Genomic DNA, 20,214 nt, shown 5'->3' with positions numbered 1-20,214 from the left:
CTCTCTAGTTCCACCCATATCATAGCAAATTGCAAGATTTCATTCTTTTTTATGGCTGTGTAATGTTCTGTTCTCTCTATATTCATACCACATCTTGAGGGATGCTTCAGTAATAGTCCTATGGAGGGCTGTTTCCATGATTTGGTTATTGTAAATAATGTTTCAATAAACACAGGGGTGCATATGTCTTTTCAAACTTGTGTTTTTGTATTCTTTGGGTAAATATCCAGTAGTAGAATTACTGGGTCATAGGATAATTCTATTCTTAGTTTTTTGAGGAACCTCCATACTGTTTTCCACAGTGGCTGCACCAGTTTGCGTTCCCACCAACAGTGCATGAGGGTACCTAGCAACCAATGCATCTTATATACTATAGAAATCTAATAAATATTGGGATTCATCATAGGTTAGTCACCTTAGATGAGCCTGGAAAGGTTAGGTGGAATATGAGCAACATATTTATTTTTATCTTAAGACAATGGGAATTCATTCAAAGTTTTTTTTTTTTCATTTATTTATTTTCAGCATAACAGTATCATTATTTTTTCACCACACCCAGTGCTCCATGCAATCCGTGCCCTCTATAATACCCACCACCTGGTACTCCGACCTCCCACGCCCCGCCACTTCAAACCCCTCAGATTGTTTTTCAGAGTCCATAGTCTCTCATGATTCACCTCCCCTTCCAATTTACCCCAACCCCCTTCTCTCTAACTCCCCATGTCCTCCATGCTTTTTGTTATGCTCCACAAATAAGTGAAACCATATGATAATTGACTCTCTCTGCTTGACTTATTTCTCTCAGCATAATCTCTTCCAGTCCCATCCATGTTGCTACAAAAGTTGGGTATTCATCCTTTCTGATGGAGGCATAATACTCCATAGTGTATATGGACCACATCTTCCTTATCCATTCATCCGTTGAAGGGCATCTTGGTTCTTTCCACAGTTTGGCGAACGTGGCCATTGCTGCTATAAACATTGGGGTACAGATGGCCCTTCTTTTCACTACATCTGTATCTTTGGGGTAAATACCCAGGAGTGCAATGGCAGGGTCATAGGGAAGTTCTATTTTTAATTTCTTGAGGAATCTCCACACTGTTCTCCAAAGAGGCTGCACCAACTTGCATTCCCACCAACAGTGGAAGAGGGTTCCCCTTTCTCCACATCCCCTCCAACACATGTTGTTTCCTGTCTTGCTAATTTTGGCCATTCTAACTGGTGTAAGGTGAAGTTTTTATGAGTGAGGTGAATCAAGGAAGACAATATGATGACATCATCATATTTGTTTCTCAAAAACATTTTCTTTATGTATATGGAGAACAAACTGATTGGTGGCCAGTGTGGATAAAGCTAAGTTGGTTGCAAGGTAACTATGATAGCAAAAGTGAGGGGTTATGGTCATTTGGATTAAATTTGTGATGGTAGAGATATAGACACACTAATGGAGACTGGAGGTGACTCGAGAGGACTTGGATATGGGTACTTTAGAGGATGAAGAAGGAGAGGAAAGTGTCAAAAATGTATATTTTTAAAAAAATCTTGGGGCGCCTGGGTGGCTCAGTGGGTTAAAACCTCTGCCTTCAGCTCAGGTCATGATCCCAGGGTCCTGGGATCGAGCCCCGCGTCGGGCTCTCTGCTTGGCAGGGAGCCTGCTTCCTCCTCTCTCTCTGCCTGCCTCTCTGCTACTTGTGATCTCTGTCTGTCAAATAAATAAATAAACTCCTAAAAAAAAATCCTAAAAAAAAAAAAAATCTAGAAACTGACACCTGTAGGCATTTGATAACTTTGTATTTTTCTTCCCTTTTTCTCCTCTACACTTTTATATAATATATATAGACTCAGCCCAAATTTTGGATACATAAACTTGATTTATTTTTATATTTTAATCTTTTATATGTCATAATTATTATTATCATTCTTTAGACTAAGCACATAGTAATATAATTAGGAATATATTTCTAATTAAGACATGTCCTAATTATACATTATTGAGGCAGGAATTTCCTAATTTCTGGCATACCAGAATTTTACCTTCTGAAATTATACACTTTGATGTTTTCAATCTGTTTGTCCTTAGAAAAGTTGTTTAACATAAATGAACCTCAGTTTCCTTGTATAAAAATGCAGCTAATTATAATGTCTACCCACAGGGCTTTTGTAATAGCTAAATTAGAATACTGTAATTTCCCAATATTACTCATTACTGCTGATTGAAACTTTTACATATACATTCTCATTTCTCCTTAAGTCTTAGCCCTCCAAAGATAATCGGGATGGTGAGTCTCATTTTCAAGGGAAAGAAGATGGCATTTACAAAAGTGGCTTTCTTATGTTCATAAAAAATTAAGGGAGATACTGGTATAAAAAAGTCCATCTAATAGCCCCAGACTGAACTGAGTCTGAAATCCATCTTACTACATTTTAGCTCTATGTCATTGGGCATTTTAGTCTCCGAGTCCAAAGTTTCTTATCCAAACAAAAACAGAAAACAATGTTTTTAGCTCATATGTCTACTGTGAGGATTAAATGAGATAATGAAGATAAAGTACCTAGTAGTATCCAGCATCTGTAGGATACTTTCTTTTCCCGTCTCTTTTCCATTAATGCCTATTTTTGAAATTATTTCAAAATAAAATGGTTTATAGAAAATAATCATTGTCATGGTTGAAAGTGGCATAAATGAGATTTTAATGAAATATCTCTAATGAAGAAGCAAATGCTAGTAAATGGCACACTCACAGAGGAAGCTTCATAGTTTCTGATAAACATGGCCCAATATCTATCAAATCTTTCCATTCTAATCAAATATCTAGTATTAGACAGGATAATTAATCTTTCACATAGACAATTTGTGACCTGTGCATTTTGCTTATATACAGGTTTGTATGCTAAACTATAATCATTTTTTTCAATTTTCTATTTCATTTCCATCACCATGCTTATTATAGAAAATGGCATTTCCATTTAGCATGTTTGTTATTTTTAATTAGACATAAAAGGCTTGATAAAATTTGAATTCTTAGCATCTCTTACTTTCAGAAGTATGAACTCTGGAACATTTTGCAAATTTAAAAGTATAGTAATGTTCAAATTTTCAAAGATGGGGAACACTAATTTTATAAATACCTTTGAATAATCTGGTGACATCTTGTAAATTGTACCAGATAGGCAACACCACCAACCAAATGCTTCCAAGTATTTGGTAGCTATTATGGGGTCACGATGTCAATATGTATCTCACAACTCAACAAGAAGGTATTATTTGACTTGTTTTCCAAATGGGGAAGTCCTGAAAAAAGGAATTATTCAACTGTACTGGGAAACTCTAGAAAGGCTTTACAGTGGAGAGATTACTAAACTGTGTTTTCAAATGTGATCAGAAGCTCAGTAGATAGAGATAAGAATGCCACATCTTTAGGAAATATTGTGAAACAGTTCAAATGGAAGAGAATGGTGGCATCAAAGATGGATAGACAGGTAGGGCCAAGTGGAAAGCTCCAGCCCAGGAATCTGGTCTTAGTATAGTAAGGAGAATGTAATGCCATGGCTCTTTGCCATGTACTCTTTTAAATAATATAACCACCAGCCTTCATATCCCTTTGGAAGTCTTCCTTCATTTACACACCATATGGAAGTTCCTCAAAATACTGTAATGTGAATGAAAGAGATACACTATCTGAAATAACACATCCATCAGAGGGCTGCCAACCGGCTGTTCACGGTGAATCATTTAAATTTAAAATTTGGTGTTCTGCACATAGAAGTGTGCAATCCCTGTTGAATTTCTGTAGCTCCCTGAAGACATGTCTTCCTTCTGCAGCTGCTGTGTTCATCTGCATTTCAATATGAACATTTAGAGGTCAACTGCCTGAATTTCGGGCACAATTATAAATTGGAGTCCCAGCAGGTATTGGAAATTTGTGTCTCTACCGGTGTACGGAAATGGCTCTCGGTGTCAGTGTCACCAGGCTTCCTGGCACAGAAAAGGCACAGTGTTAAGAGAGAACGTGAATGAGTTATGTGATGTCAGAGGTTAATCCAGGCCTTTCACAGACTCTCTTTCCTTCCTGGTATTACTAATCTCTGATTCAAGCACCAGACACTTAACCTATCCTTTATTTTATTAATGTTAACCTCTGCTCCCAAGAAGCTAGCTTCGTCTTCATTAGAACATACATGTTTCTGTCTGGTCCACCCTATATTAAGATCCATACAAAAGGTCCATTCGTATTCTTCCATCTCTGATGAGACCCACCATCCCTGATAACATTACAAACACTGTTCTTGGTGCTGGAAAGCAAGACCGATGTGGGCCCCATCTGCATAGAACTCATTGCCTTATATGAACTAATCTCTGAATCTCATGGTCTGTTTTGAGATTTTTTGCACAAAATAGTTGTTGAGTAAATGTTAAATGAAGGAATGGTTTGCACACTCTATGCCCCAGCATTAGAAACTGTGGAGCATACAGTGTAAACAAGACAGTTTTAGCCATGCTGCTAATACTCTGTGATGGGCACAGACAAGCACATAGGTAATTCTAATGCATGGCAGAAAGTATTACGTGTTTTAATAGAGGTATACACACATTTCTGTGGGAGCACGTAAAAGCAAAAGATTAATTCTGGCTTGGGGGATGTTCTGCCCTTCTGTCACAGCGAAAGCAAATGATTATGTCAGCCACTGAGTATAACTGGAATCCATTTACCATATGCATAAGGAGTGAGTGGATTCAGAAAATAAATGACGTTAGGGAGAACTTGTTTCCCTACTATTTCTTTTTCCCTACTGAATCTTTTTCCATGCAATGTTACAGTATGTTATTAAGTGACATCTTCCAGATTTATAATCTCCTTCCTAGAAAATATTTGAATCCCTTCCCTTACATCTTCGTTCTCTCTACTATCCTTCCCCTGCTGGTGGGTAGAAAGGAAATAATGAGGACAATCCAAAAGTATTTCAGTATATAGTTTTAGGACTAATGCAAAGAGTTGACTTGGGATAAAAAAAAAAAAATTCAAGTAAATGTTGTCAGTTTCATTACTCTATGGCCATGAGTTAGTTTGCTAAAAAGAATTTTAAATCATAGTTTCCTTTGCCTCCCCTATGAAAATAGCACTAGTCCAAAAGTTTAAGCACAAGAGGTCTAGGGCCAGCTGCCATAACCAAAGCTGTGCCTTTGGGGAGATCGTTTCCCCTCCTTTGGCCTTATTTCTTCATTTATAAAATGATTTTACTGGACCAAATCAGGAGTTCTGAAGATCAGAGGAGCAAAGGGGCCAAAGAGATGATAAAGAAGGGAGAAGCATTTACCATGTGAGAATGTGAAGCCAGTATTGTGACATTTTCTAGTTTTCTTTTTTCAAGAGAGTCTACTAAGCTGATTCTCCTGTAAAATTTCTACAAAATCGCATTTAGCCAAACAAAACATATCTAAAGGCCAGTTCATCCCAAGGGCTTCCTCTCTGTCCCTTCTAGATTAGATGCTTCCTAAAGTCCCTGAATCTTCTCTGATTCTGCATTGTGAAGACAGTCTGATTTCCCTTTGTTTAGAAGCTACTAAGGTTCAATATTCTGATTCCCCAGATGAATTAAAGAACATGTTTTGAGCACTGTAAAATTAAATTGTTATCATATACCAGAGGATTTCAGTTTGGATAATCCTTTTGGAGTCTTCTCATTTGGTTAAACAATAGTAAAATTGGGATTGAATATTAAGCATTCTAAATCTGAGATCCAGTTTTGAGAAGAGAAATAAAAAGGAAACCACCTTTCTTCCCTTGCTTCCATTTCTTCTCTCCAGCCTGTTGTGAGGTGGATCCAGCCTGAGAGCAGCTGGCCAGTTTGGGTTGGCACGAATTCTCATGCCCACGTTGGGTTGGCCCAGGGTAAACCCTAAGAAATAATCCTCGAACAAAGTAAATACTGTTGAATAGAGTCCAGTTCTTTCATGCCTCAACATGCCAAGTAATTAACATGCCCTCTCTTTCCGACCACTTTTTGGATGTGAAAAGAAGTCTAAATAAAATGAGCTGTTTTACTATGTGCACTCCAGACCTTAACATTTCCCAGATAAGGTAACACTCTTTGGTCCCCCACAAACGTCTATCACTGAGCCCATATGTTACCTGTTGAATGTTTCTGAGGACAGAGATGCTGTTACCCATGTTTGTATCACCAGCATCCATCACAGGGTCTGACATACAGTATGGACTCAATAAATATCTGTTTAATCAATAACTTAGTTAATCTCTGAATGAGTCAATAAATAAATTAACTAAGAACTGAAATTTCTCTCTAAGGCGTAAGCAGCCAGAACAAAGGAATGGCATAGAGCTCCAAGTTCTCTTAAGACATCTGAGGAGAGGTAGGGTCAACCAACAGAGAGTAAAGAGTTTGAAAGTGTAGACAAAAGATCAGTAAAATGTGGTTGGGACCCTTACAGCTCTTGCAAGTGATCACAGACAGTCCCATAGTCCAGGTATCATCCCATGAATCTGGACATTTCATATATAATGTTATCTTCTAGAGAATGTTGATTACTGGAAATCAGCCTGGTTAGCATCTGGCTGTAAGTCAGAACCAACCTTCTGTGGGCTGTGGTTCCACCTTCAGCCCAGTTTCAAAGCCTCTGCAGTGCTTTCTCAGAGTTTATTGCTCACGTGCCTCACCGAGTGGTCAGTCTTGAACCCAGGCAGTGTCCTACCCCATAGGACACGTCTCTGAACTTTGGTCAGCTAATTAGGGCCAAATCTATGGATGTCCAAATCAGGCGGGACTCCAGGAGTTCATATGCAACTTTGTAGGATCATTGTCCTGAGTATCCCCCAACCCCAGTTCAGTCTGGCTGTAGAGACCGGCATTTCTACACCAGTCTCTCCCCACTCCCCAGTCTCCCTGACAATGTTAACCCTCTCCCATCCTATCCTGGATAGGTGGGTAGAAATCTGAGGCCTTAGTCTCTACCTCAGTGACTTACCTCCTGTTCCTTTGGCTGGATTGCCATGGGAGCCACATGCGGAGGGTCCAGAGAAAGGAAAATAGCATTTGCCTATACTCTTGGGACACGGTTCCTTTGGACATGGAGGAGGGCTCACACCCCAAGAGGGTCAGGAGCCTGCTCAGCCACTGTTGGCCTTTGTCACCAACACCCTTGCAGGGCTGCCCTGAGGCTCACACAGGAAAACAAACAAAAATGGAATTTCCCCACTCTTTCTGACTTATGAGGTGCCCTTTTCCACACTTCAGACTTCTCTTGGAGCTCTTTCTACCCATGCCTCAAACTAGTGCACAGTTCCATGTTTTGGGCCATCTTTGCAGCTGAGCCTGGAAATACAGGAGGGAAAGGATCCAAGAATCCCGTGCATGTTTCAGTGGTGCTTTAAATTCTGGTTTCCTTCCCCAAACCAGCTTTTACCATTTGCTTTTCAGAATCCTCTGAAAGCTGCTCCACTCCTTCTGCCTCAGGCTTTTAGCTGTGCTCAGTGGGAGAACCAGGATGGAGAGGACTTACTCCATCTTGACTGGGCCAGAATTTTTATCATGTAGTTTTATGAGATGGGGAAAATCCATGAAATTGCTTGACGGGATTGCCTGTTCCACCTGGTAAATCTTATTGTCAACTGGCAATATTGGTTTTGTTGAGTGCTCTTCTCCAAAGAAATGATTGCTTAGTCCACTAGATCTAAAGTCCAGACTTGGAAGTTGGTGAGAGCCCATGAGATATCCTGTCATTCATCAGGCCTCATTCATGTACTTAACATCTATTAATGGTGTCATTTATGTGTCAGGTACTGTGCTTGGCACAAGGGCTACCTGTGTGAATGACACAGAATCTTTGTCGTTGGGGAGCCCAGAGTGTACTAGAAACCGGCCGGAGGTCACTACCAGTGCTACAAGAAAACAAAGCAGAGCCTTAAGTCTAGAGTAAAGAGGTACAGGTAAATAGGCAGTTTGTGTATTTGGGAGTTCAGTGTGTGATAAATGCCAGCATCACTGCTATGGAAGAGCAGAGCAAATCCTTAACTCCATACTGGAGGAGGGTCTTGACCAATTTCTAAGTGGAGATGAGACTTAGACCTACACAAATTAAAAAGTAGAAAATCTGCAGGAAAGTAAGCTCCAGATATATGGAGTGGAAGGCACAGAGACCAGATACAAGGGAGAAGAGTTTATTATGTGGCTACAAGAAGTTCCAAATACCTGGTATATGATCATGGATACAAATTGAGGGGTAAATCAAGAGAACAGATGGGTCTTAAAAGTCAGGGCAAAGTATTTAGGGTGTAGTTTGGTTATCAACTGAAAGGTTTTAAAAGGAGACTAACAAAATCAGTTTTGTGCTTTAGAAAGGCCACTTTTTATGTTTTCTACACTGGGAATACGGAGATTCCAGCAGAGCAAGCTGGGAGGCAGTAAGACCTGTTAGGAGGCTATTGTAATAACACAAGCAAGAAATTATGTAATTAGTTTTGGGACTAATAAAAAATAAGTCATGCTATATCCACATAAGGAAACACTATGCAGCTAGTAAAATAGTGCAGCCCCAGGAATTCAAGAAGGAGTCCAATGAATGAGATAGATCCAATCTGTCAACTGCTCATATCAGTTCTCAAAGTGAAACTCATATCAGTTTTCAAAATGTGCCCTGAATCTGAACCCTTCTCGCCATCTCTATTGCTGTCGCCCTCATCTAAGCCAGCAGGGTCTGTTGCCTGGTCTGTCACACTGGCCACTGACTCCTCCCTGTTCAGCTCCCCCTGACAGCATTTGGATTCCCCACCCCTACCGCCCTATTTCTCACACCTCAAAGGCACTCTGATCCACCTGGATGCTTAAAATGAAAACCTGGACAAACCCTTGACTCTTCTTTTTCTTTGGTAGCTCACATCCAACCGACGAACACATCCTATTCTCCCTGCTTCCTAAATATACTTAGAATCCTATTCTATACTAAGGCACCATTTCTCTTAGATGCTGTTTCCATACTCCTTAGGTTTTCCCACTCTTATTCCATCTTCCATCCTCAAAGTAAAAAAATTTTTAGAGATTTTATTTATTTATTTATTTGACAGAGAGAGAGATCACAAGTAGGCAGAGAGGCAGGCAGAGAGAGAGGGGGAAGCAGGCTCCATACTGAGCAGAGAACCCGATGCAGGCCTCCATCTCAGAACCTAGAGATCATGATCCAAGCCAAAAGCAGAGGCTTAACCCACTGAGCCACCCAGGTGCCCCCTTAAAATAAAATTTTTAAGATGAAAAGATCATGATATTTTTCTGATAGAAACACCCCAAAGTCCTATATCATACAGATCCTATCTAGCTCCCTTAGCGCCTATCCTGCTTGTCTTCCCCTTACTAACTGTTTTGGCCTTTCTTTTGTTCTTCAAAAACACACTAGACATACTTGCTCCAAAAAATGCCTCTCCCCTCCTCTTCTTCCAGATATTTATATTTTGAATGTGAAAAAACAAACCTGATCATTTGTAACAGAACTTGGATCAGGGACCAAGCAACATAAATCATTTTATCAAGTGCTTTCTAAATATGAACTCATTTAATACTTTTATAAATCTTTTAATTAGATAGGATTATTAAACCCATTTTTAGGGGGCACCTGGGTGACTCAGTCGTTAAACATCTACCTTCGACTCAGGTCATGATCCCAGGGTCCAGGGATCGAGCCCTGCAACAGGCCCCCTGCTCAGTAGGAAGCCTGCTTCTCCCTTCCCCCTGCTTGTGTTCCCTCTCTCACTGTCTCTGTCAAATAAATAAATAAAATATTTTAAAAAACAACAAAAACACTTTTTTTTTTTTTCCGGGCACAGAGAGGTTCATGACCTAAGCCAAAGTCACACAGCTAGTAAATAGTGGGCAGAGCTCTGATCCTAGCCTGCTGCCTTGTTTCAGAATCTGTACTCTAAATCCTCTATGCTCTGCTGTTCCTAGTAGTTGGCATATGCATCTCTAACACAAAGTAAGATATCTTGCAGGTTCACCTCCTTCAGATGTGTGTGTGTAGTGAGCAGGTATATACAGACAGAGCTCAAAGCCTGAAGAGATGAGAGGCAAAAGAATTCATAATTAACCAAGTATCCCCCCCTACATATACAAATACTGAGTCTATTGCATTAATTGCTTTCAAATACAGCTACCACTACCCCCTGTACAAAGAAGTTAGGCTTGCCAGCTGTTAACAAGCATCTTGATTTCCTTAATTTCTTCATCTATCATGAAAAGAATCCTAAAGCTCATTGAGTTTTATGAAATTAAAGCATTTCCAAAGTATTTATTTTGTTGTCACACATTGCACCGGAGGTCTCTCAGGTACCAAAAGGTGATAACTGAGCCTTGAGCTGCTGCTTCTAATGGAGGAAAAAGGCTGGTACCCAGGTGAAGTGGTGTAGGCAGAATTTAAACTTGAGTTTCTATTAATTGACCCTCTGTTGCATCCAGAATGCTAAAACAGATTAAGATGTTTTTCTTTAAAAATTCATGCATCAAAATGACTTAAGGAGAAATTACAAAGGTTAAATTTACATTAGTTGTCTTCTGGCAGGCTTTGTGTGTTTGTTTTTGAATTTGCAGTCTTTTGGTATTTCAAATGACAAGGGAAAACAGTTATCAGGGACTTCAGCAAGAATCAAAAGCTGCCCAAATAGGCCAGTTGTTTCCAGATGCCCAGTAACAACAAATGACTCAACAGGCTGGGCACAACCATTGTGCCCTTTCGTTTTGAGCCCTTCCTTTTGGTCAGCCCCTTTATATATCCCTGGGCCCAGCGTTTAGGCAACACTAGTGGGCATTACTCGAGGGAACAGAAACATCGTACTTTCCAGGAAAGATCCAATCTTGTTGTGGGGTTGTTTTCCCTCACTTTATCTCTTAATTAGAAAATTACAGTAATATTGTATGGAGATTACTTCTAGCGAAAATGATATAATATAGCAAAAAGGGCACCAGTCTTGGTGTTAGAAATTCTTGTCTACTTCTGATGTTATTTGCATAACCTTGAAAAATGTACTGAAACTGTGTATACCTCAGCATCTTTATCTCTGCAGTATGAATACAGTATCAATGCACGTCACTGATATATGCAAAATTTATTTTGAGAAATGCCAAACAAAAATGCAAATTTTTATTCTTGCTCCATTCAATTCAACAAACAGCGCATTAACCATGCCCTAAGCACCAGGATTTGATTTACAAATGAATAAGGCTCAAATGTCACCTTTGTGATAGTTGTTGTCTATCACAGACAAGGCATAAAGAAAAATCAGGACGGAACCTGAAAGAGGACTGCCTAAGAGCTCTACTGCACATCCTATCAGGAGAGACCTTTGGCTTGCTTTCATTCTCCAAAGTCTTGACCACACAACACAGTGGCTAAAGGTCGTTATGATTTACATTTTGGTACAGTGACTATTTTTGAAGCATCTACCTTGTGCCTGGTGCTGTGTGAGGTATTTTTGAGTTATCACCATTTAACAGGTGATTAAACAGAATATTAGAGAATTTAAGTAATTTGTGCAATTCACAGAGCTAGGAAGACATAAAGCAAGAATTTATGGCTCTATCTCCCTTCTCTGCTCATAAGAGAAAAAAAGGTAATGAGAGTCAAACCACCACCTATCCAGTAGCTGGAGAAGCAACCTTTCCTGACCTCTGATAGTGGGTTGGGAGACTGAAGTGATGTGTGAGTAACACACATCCATTTAGGGAGTTAGAGGAAGGTAGGGGATGGACTGACTTGGGGAATGGATTTTTCAAATTCTCCCTCCCCTAAATATGCCCACATTTCTATAGTATGGTGGGCAGGGTGACTGAGAGAGATATAGAGAAAGTGACAGGGGGTTTGGAAAGGCAAGATTAATTGTGGTACCTGCAATCATGGTATTCCTCATGAAGGAAATGTTCTTGGAACCTTTGAAAATGGATAGAATAAGTGTTACAGGGTCAAGAAGGAAGAGAAAATAGAAGGGATAATCTAGTTAGAAGGGACAGTTCTTTTATTCATTGAACAGATATTTATTGGGGACCCACTATGTGCGAGACACTGGTCTAGGCTCTGAGTTATGAACAAAAGTGGGAATAAAATCCCTGGCCTCAACGGAGTTTATATTTCAGTGGGTAGATGAGACAGACACAGACAGACAATAAAAAGACAAGCATGTAGGATTTTAATGGTGGTGAGGAGGAAAATATTGCTGGGAAAGAAGGTAGGGAGTATGTGTGTGTGGAGGGGACCAGGTGAAGATGAGATTTAGACAGGATGTCCCCAGAAGGTGTCACAGAGAGGATGATATTTGAGCAAATACCTGCACTGAGGAGGAAACAGCTCCTGCAGATCTCTGTGGCAGAGCATTCTGGGTAGAAGGAACAGCAAGTACAGGACCCAGAGGCAGGGCATCCCTGAACAGTTGAGGATTGGGAAGGAGGTTAGTGTGGCTAGAGAGGATTCATTTAAATGTAGAGTGTTAGGAAATGCAATCAGATGGATGAGGGATAGAGCTCCATGAGTCAAGTTCCTGTGTGTCTTGGAAAGTCATTGTAAGGACTGTCCCTTTTACTTTCAGTAATAAATAAGCCACTGGAAAGTTTGATCAGAAGAGTGTCATGATCTGATCTACATTTTAAGGAAAGAGTTCTGGCTGTTGTGTTGAAAAGTGACTAGAGTAGGGGAGGATAGGCAAAAGTAAAAAAGAGACCAGTCAAAGACTGTTCCCTGTAATCCAGACAGGAGATGATGTTTCTTAAATCTGATAGAAGTAGATTGGTGTGAAGTACTTTAATTCTACATAGATTTTAAAGATAGATCAAATAAAAGTTGAGAAGGTATGAAGGAAAGAGGAGCAAAAAGTGGCCCTGAACTATTTGACTTAGTAGCTAGAGTACAGAGTTTCTTCCATTGGCAGGAGGGGAAATGTGGAAGTATGAAAACCGCCTGTGTAGAGAGGGAATTTTAAGAATAGTGAGAAGTAGCCTGGGTCCAATGTCTAGTTCTTTTATGAAAACAGGATTCCCCATCTAAAACTTGTATCAGGATGAGCCATGCTGTTTAACCTGTTTCTCTGCTCAGGGAAATAAAATATCAACATTTGGGCCAGCAAAGAAGAAGGGCATAATATGCTTCTATAGTTTGAAAAGTTATGAAGAACCATGCTACTTTAAAAAATTCCTTTTTTCTCTCTCTTACAAAAACTTTTCCCCAAATGACAAGGTCTGTGTTTATCTCGAGTGTTCCTTTCACCTTTTTACCGTGTTTTTACATGTCTTAATCTTTCCCATTCTTTGCTCACCAGGTCTTGCAGTAGATTCTGCCTCCTAGACCCTAGTGCTCATAACCATGGCCTTCCCCTAGGCCAGGCCACCTTCAGCTATCATGCAGATCATGGCTCTCCTCTTTATGGGTCTTTCTGGCTCCACTCCCACAGCCCTTTCGATCTTTCTCCATACCATAGTCAGACTGATCTTCCTGAAATAGAAATCTGATCACGCCCCTTGCTAGTTAAAACTTCAAAGGATCCCAAGGATTTGATGATAAAATGCAGCAATTTTAATGTAGTTTAAGTAGTCCTTCCCTCCTCTGCTCCTTTAGCTCTCCTCATTCTTGCATCTCCCATGTCATGTTCTGGTCATGCCATCCTTCCTAAAGTTTCCCAAACACAGTATGCTCTATCTCATCTATGAACCTTCAAGCAAACTCTTCCCTCCACTCTTCACTCAACTGATACTCAGCCATAATAGCTAGCGTCAGTGAGCTTCTGGGTCTAGTGAGCTCTGGTTCTCCCCTGACTCAGTCCTCCTCTGCACTTATCAAACCACACTGCAATGGCCCACTTAGATGCTCCTGTGCCGTCTAGGCTCTAGGGCAAGAATTAGATTTATCTTGGTCAACATTATGTCCCTCACTCCAGCACATTCTGAGCAGTCAGAAGTCATAGGCACTCATTCCATCCTTAGTGACTCAGTAAGCCAGACCAAATGGTAGTTCTTTAATGAAACTTTCCCAAGAGCCCTCCGTTGGAAGGGGCCTCTCCCTCTTTGGGCCTCCATAGATTTTACCTCCACATGTGTTACAGATTGATCACCTTTAACCTTTCCCTGGAGTTAAAAAATTTATCTCTATTATTGAACAACTTTCTTCTTAAGTGCAGAATTCATACCCGCTTCATCTTTTTGTTCCTAAGTCATCAACCACACAGCTTTTCCTTAAGGTCAGCCTCCAATAATTAATTAATTAATGGAGTATAAATGTTAGATTATATTTTAGAATTTCCAAATAGGCTAGTTTATGGAGAGCATATGCTTTGAGGTTGGAAGTGGTGCATGATAAATCCAAACAGGGAAGTTGAGGCAAGGTGGTAGAAAATCACGTTTGCTAAGCTAGAACTTAATAATTTGGGAACTGGAGATTTGTTGTGGATTTCTAAACCAAAGAAATATGTTATCATTGTTGAGTACTAAGGAGATTAATCTGTCCTTAGGATAAATTTTCTGGTACAGAAATACAGTGTTCATCTGCATCTATCTCCAGAGATTGGTAATAGAGGAAGTAAACCTTGTTACTGTTGGGAATTCAGGTCATTTTTTAAGGTTTTCGGGGGAGAGAAACCTGGAAATAGAAGACAATTAGTAAGCACACTATGCTGGCACCTGTATCTTTCCATTTAGTCTGGTTCTAACTGTGATAAATTATTTCTGTGAATTCTCCAATTATTCAGAATCCATGGAGAGAGCTAGAGTAGAATTAAATCTCATAGTTAATCCATAATGTTTCTTTTTTTTATTTGTTTTTTGTTTTTGTTTTTTTCATAATTTGTTTCTTAACAGGTTCTCTGACTCTGAGAACACATCACGTTCAGGATTCCAAAATGGGATTTGTGATCAATGCTATCTATTCCATGGCCTATGGACTCCACAACATGCAGATGTCCCTCTGCCCAGGCTATGCGGGCCTCTGTGATGCAATGAAGCCAATCGATGGACGGAAACTTTTGGATTCCCTGATGAAAACCAATTTTACTGGGGTTTCTGGAGATATGATCCTCTTTGATGAGAATGGAGACTCTCCAGGAAGGTACTGTTACTATTTTCCTTTAGACAATAGCATGTGAACAGTCATCCATTGATCCTGACATGCCTGTTTCTCTCCTCTGTGGTTATCTAGTCTTACTGGTCATCTTTGGCCAACTCCGACATCACAAAAGGATTAAAGATTGAGAAGGGGAGACCCATTTTCTGTGGTCAGGTATACATATTGATGCTGACTTCCGAAACAGGCTCTTGGAATCATCTTATTTCAGAGACCCACCCTTAGAGACAGGAACCTTATGTTATGGTAGAAACTCAAAAATCAGCTCTGTGGTTTCTCTGTACATGTTTTCCATGTTATTCCCTGTACTCTGATCTCTTCATGGGCCATAGATCTATTCTGAAACAGAAAAATTCCATTTCTGGTAATTCAGAAACCTGGCTGAGGTGCTATTACGTTGTTTGCCATACCTATAGTAAGTTATACGTCATTTTATTTTATTATCTTTTAGCTAGAGGACTTTCTCCTTTCTCGAGAACTAAATTGCCTTTTACTCTGAAATTCACCTTTCGTTATTTATAGAGGAGCCTGAGAAATATGAACTTACTCATTATTACAGATCAGCCTCCAGGGAAGTCATTAGGTAACTAGAACTTACCAGAATTCACATCTATCTCATATTCTAAATTTTTAAGTGACTCTACACATGAGACTTTAATCCATGACAGATATTGTCACTGAAATGATATTCTGAGCTGTAGCAGGGCTGGCTCTTCATGCTGCCTTACGTCGGCACAATCAGGGTCCTGTGGTCTCCCACTATAAAAATCACAAGTATTCTTCCAGCAACAGTTTATGCTTGACATGTATGCTTGGAGAGGGTGTCTTTTCACTCTGTTTGCAGCAGACCCTGCCAAGAGAAGGTTTCGCGACTCCCTCCATGACTCACACCCCACGTGCTCACCCACGTACCAGCCACCTTGGTTCTAGCTGGTTTCCGTACTACTGAGGTGAGCTGGAGCTGGTCCCTGGGGCAGCTGTTACCATGTCACAAGCTGAACTGCTAAGTGACAGCAAGTTCCAAGTCATGCAGCCAAGAGGAAATCTATATATTTTCTCTCTTCTAGAGACTTGAAGAATATTGCTCCAAGCAGGTTCTCTGCCAAGATAAGCTGACTTTTCATATATAGTTTTCTTCTTTTTGGCTGTTTAGTATACCCATGGGGAACAGGGAATACAAGCTTTTCATCAGAGCCACAGAAAATTTCACATTTGTCATAAGGCTTCATAGGGCAGGTCAACCAAAGAGCTCAATCTGTAGGCTCAAGTCAAGGCCTAGTCCATTATGTACACATGGATTTATTATTCCTGTGAGCATACCTAAGGAACTGACATCAGCTTGGGACTTGCTCATAAACTCTGATGACTACAGCTCAAATATTCAAAGAGTTTTCATGTCATGCACCCAAGCCAGTTCCGTAAAACCAGATAGTGAAGAAATGTCTCACCTCTATTCCAATGGGAAACCTTAATGGATCAGACAGAACACCACTGTCTCACTCATAATCCTCCAAATATGCTGTAATGGGGTGCACTTAGGACTTCGGTTCTTAACCTTTTTTAGAACATGAAGCTCTGTAAGACTCAGATGAAATTTATAGATATTCTCTAAAGGACAATAGGCATAAAATGTTGCAAACAATTTCTAAGAATTCAAAATTGTTCAGAGAACCTACACATATTTCAAAGGCTGGGTGTTACAGTAACCCATTAATAAATGATCTTAATTGGCCTCTGAGGACATGAACCAGACTCCAGAAGGTGGTTTGCAGCTTTTTATTCTTACAATAATCCAGTTCTATTTACAAAATAACTAAACTAATATTTATTGAACATGTGTTCTGAGCCAAACATTTAGCTAAGTCCTCTACCTTTTAATCCTATGATGTAATGTTACAATTCTCTTTTCCAGCTGAAGCCCCACAAACTGAGGCTTACAAAGATTAAGTGACTTCCTCAAAGATACAGTCTGGTACATGATAACCCAAGCTTCTAATTCAGTCTCCAGGACTTCACTCCTAACCTTATACACCAGCCTGCCAATTAATCGACCAGACCAAAACTAAAAAGCCACTGTCTTTTGAGAAATATATTGGTAGACATTCTATTGCTATTTCTGTGGAGTAAAATTTACCATTCTGCTTGGCCAAAGACATTCCAAACTGGGCAATGAACCAGAGACTCCTGGGGTGACTAGGGAGTCCCCTAAAATGCCAGAGGCAAAGGAGGAAGGTCTTAAACAGAGGAGAAACTTGCTCTCACAGACTGTTAGACAGAGTTCCTTTTTACCACTGTCCTTAAACCTCACATGGAATCAGACCACCATCAGTCCACACTCTTTAGGGAAACCCCTGGGGTCAGGTGTGTTTCAGAATTGAGCGTTTTTCCATTTAGAAAAGGAAACACAGTCCTCTAATGCCACCAGCATGCTGTGGAACAGCACTCTTTAATCAACTTATTAATATCTCTGTAGTAAAACATACGAATAGTCACCCCAAGTATGATAAATAGGCAATGGAGAGCCTCATTACAGGGCGGGTCAAGTTCTCCCACCAGAGAAGTTCAGATTGGGTCATGTTTTGCTGCCAAGTGAGGCATAAACATATAATCTTCAGAGCTCTAAGGATTTCAGAATTACAGATAAGAAATATGGACCTTGACTATTTACCACCAATGGTATAGACCACAGGTCAGCCAACTGTGGTCTGCAGGCCAAATGGAGTCTGCTATCTGTTTTCATAAATCAGGTTTAATTGGAGCACAGTCACACCCACTTATTTAGAGCCTGTCTCTGGCTGCTTTCACATTACAGGGGAAGTGCTGAGGAGTTTCAAACAAGACCATCTCACAAAGCCTCAAAATATTGACTGTCCCTTCACAGCAAAAGATTTCTGACCCTCTTAGAGAGAATCCACTGCCTGGGACTGACCATAACTGGACAGGGCAACATCAGACTAAGTACAACTAACAATTGAAAGCAAGAATTTTAACTTTATATTGTGGGATTAATAAATATGGGCATGTAAACTATTTGGCAACATGACATAAAGAAAGGGAGTCTAAAATTCTACAATGGCAAGTTTTGTATAATTTAAATTAAGTGACAAAACGTTAACTTGAAGTAGAAGAAGATAAAGAATGTATGTTTAATCCCTTAATAAGAGAAATAGCTAAAAAGCCAATAGAATACTTTTAAAGAATTGGTTAATCCAAGAGGCAAGAAAAGAGGAATGCGTGGACAGAGCAGATGTGACAAGTAGAATGTAAGGCTAGAACTCCAGAAATTTGAAGATACTGAGCTGGTTTGCATGAAGGTTCTTAATGTGTGGTTCTGCCCACAGAAGGATCACAGAGATTACTTTTTTTTTTTAATTTCTTAACTTTCCTTGGGACAAAACTGGAGTCTCAGAGAAAGGAAGAATTGCACCCACTCTCATGTAGTCAATTAATAACAGAACAAGGACAGTAGCAATTCCCAGGCACAATCATTAAATTCAAATGTAACTAAATTTTCTTTTTTTTTTTTTTACCATTTTCTTTATGTTACACATGAAATGGTTCTATGTGTATCCTGGAAAAGGATTTCATTATTAGTTACCATTAAAGGACTTGGTCAAAGTCACCTTGTGCTTTCTCTTTAATCTCCAATAATCCAACCCCAAAGACACAGATCTTTATAATTGTTTTGTTGCATGGACTGGTGCTTGAAGTGTCTATTTTCTTGACCAATAGACAATTTATCACACATTTAAGAATCACGCTTTAAAACACACACACACACACACACACACACACACACACATACTCCTAAGCATTAGAATTATAGACTGAGAGGATTTTAAGAGCTATATAAATCTAAATTTCTGCATAGCCCCTTCCCCCTCGTGAGGTTGTCATTCCCCTGACAATCTTGCTTCAGCCCCCTGGGATAAAAATAAAACAAAACAAAACAAAAACTCACTATCTTCTGAGGAAGGAAGTCTATTCTAATTTTCAGAGAGTTTAACCACTTAGAAAGTTCTTTAGTTCTGCTAAACTGAAACCTGCCTGCCTCTAGTTTCCATTTAGTGCTTTAATAGGACCTTTTTTTTTTCTTTTGGGTTAAAACAGATTTTATCTATTTTATTTTGGTTTTGAATGCTATAAAAAATTCATTTTTTAAAAATTTTAGTATATTTTGACTATGAACTGTGGCCAGTTAAGGGAGAGATACAAGGAGAGGCAAAGAGAAAGGAGAAAGAAAGCAGAGATATTACAGAAGACAGGTCACACATATCTCACAGTGTTGAGAAGGAAAGTTTCAGGAGCAGAAAGATGCAGCAAACAAGGAGGCTCAGTGAAAGAGAGCAAGAGAGCAAGACAGTGAGAAAAAATAACAGGATACAACTACAGGGAGCCATTATGTGTTTTAATTTTTACTTAAAATCTAAGAGTATTTTTCAACACTCAGTTTCTCTCACTTATGATGGAGAATAAAATCTATATCCCATCTCTGAAAATTGAACGAATTCATACCAATTGACAAGGGAGAAATCTTTTAATGGGGAATTGTTTTTACCTGTTTCTTTTTCTAATGTAAGGCGACCAGAGATTTTTACAGCAGTGTTATAATTTCACTGACAGAACGACTAGTGATACCATCTCTGTATTTCTCTTGTAGACAAGAGATAATTACCAGAGATCTAAAGGCTAATTCCCTGAGGAGGATTCATTACCTCTTACACAGTTAAAACACGTTGACAGGTTTGAACCAAAATTAAGGTTTAACTTTTCTTGAAATCCCTTCCTGTCAAATATAACATTTTCCACTCTATACAGTTTTCATATTTATTTTGCAAAAATTAGATCTCTCCACATTTTACCATTTCTCCTACATAAAACAGAGTTCTGCAATCAAGGAGCAATGAAAGTTGATTCCTCACTTTGTCAGATAGATATAGAGCAGTCTAATGGAGAAGACATTGGACTTGAAGTCTAAAGGCTGAGTTTCTCTTCACTCTGTCACTTGCACACTCCACAATATGGTACCATTCAATAACCTCACCAAGCTTCGGTTCCATTACCTGTAAAATTCAGAGTATGAATAGGCCTTGCGAGAGTTAAAGATAGGTAGGACT

At 39.5% G+C, this 20,214-nt stretch overlaps 1 protein-coding gene across 3 annotated transcripts in view; it reads left to right on the top strand.

Annotated features, from left to right (window-relative positions):
- GRM5 (glutamate metabotropic receptor 5) overlaps nt 1-20,214 on the top strand; it is a 530,405-nt gene that overhangs the window by 416,224 nt on the left and 93,967 nt on the right. For all 3 annotated transcript variants that reach the window (XM_045071440.1, XM_045071437.1, XM_045071438.1), the window contains exon 5: nt 14,836-15,082. In XM_045071440.1, coding sequence (XP_044927375.1) covers nt 14,836-15,082 — 247 coding nt within the window. The remainder of the gene's footprint in view (nt 1-14,835; nt 15,083-20,214) is intronic.

The sequence above is a fragment of the Mustela putorius genome, unplaced genomic scaffold, assembly GCF_011764305.1.
Source record: "Mustela putorius furo isolate JIRA1106 unplaced genomic scaffold, ASM1176430v1.1 tig00003987_pilon_pilon_pilon, whole genome shotgun sequence".
NCBI classification, from domain to species: domain Eukaryota; kingdom Metazoa; phylum Chordata; class Mammalia; order Carnivora; family Mustelidae; genus Mustela; species Mustela putorius.
This window is presented reverse-complemented; position numbering and strand designations above follow the sequence as displayed.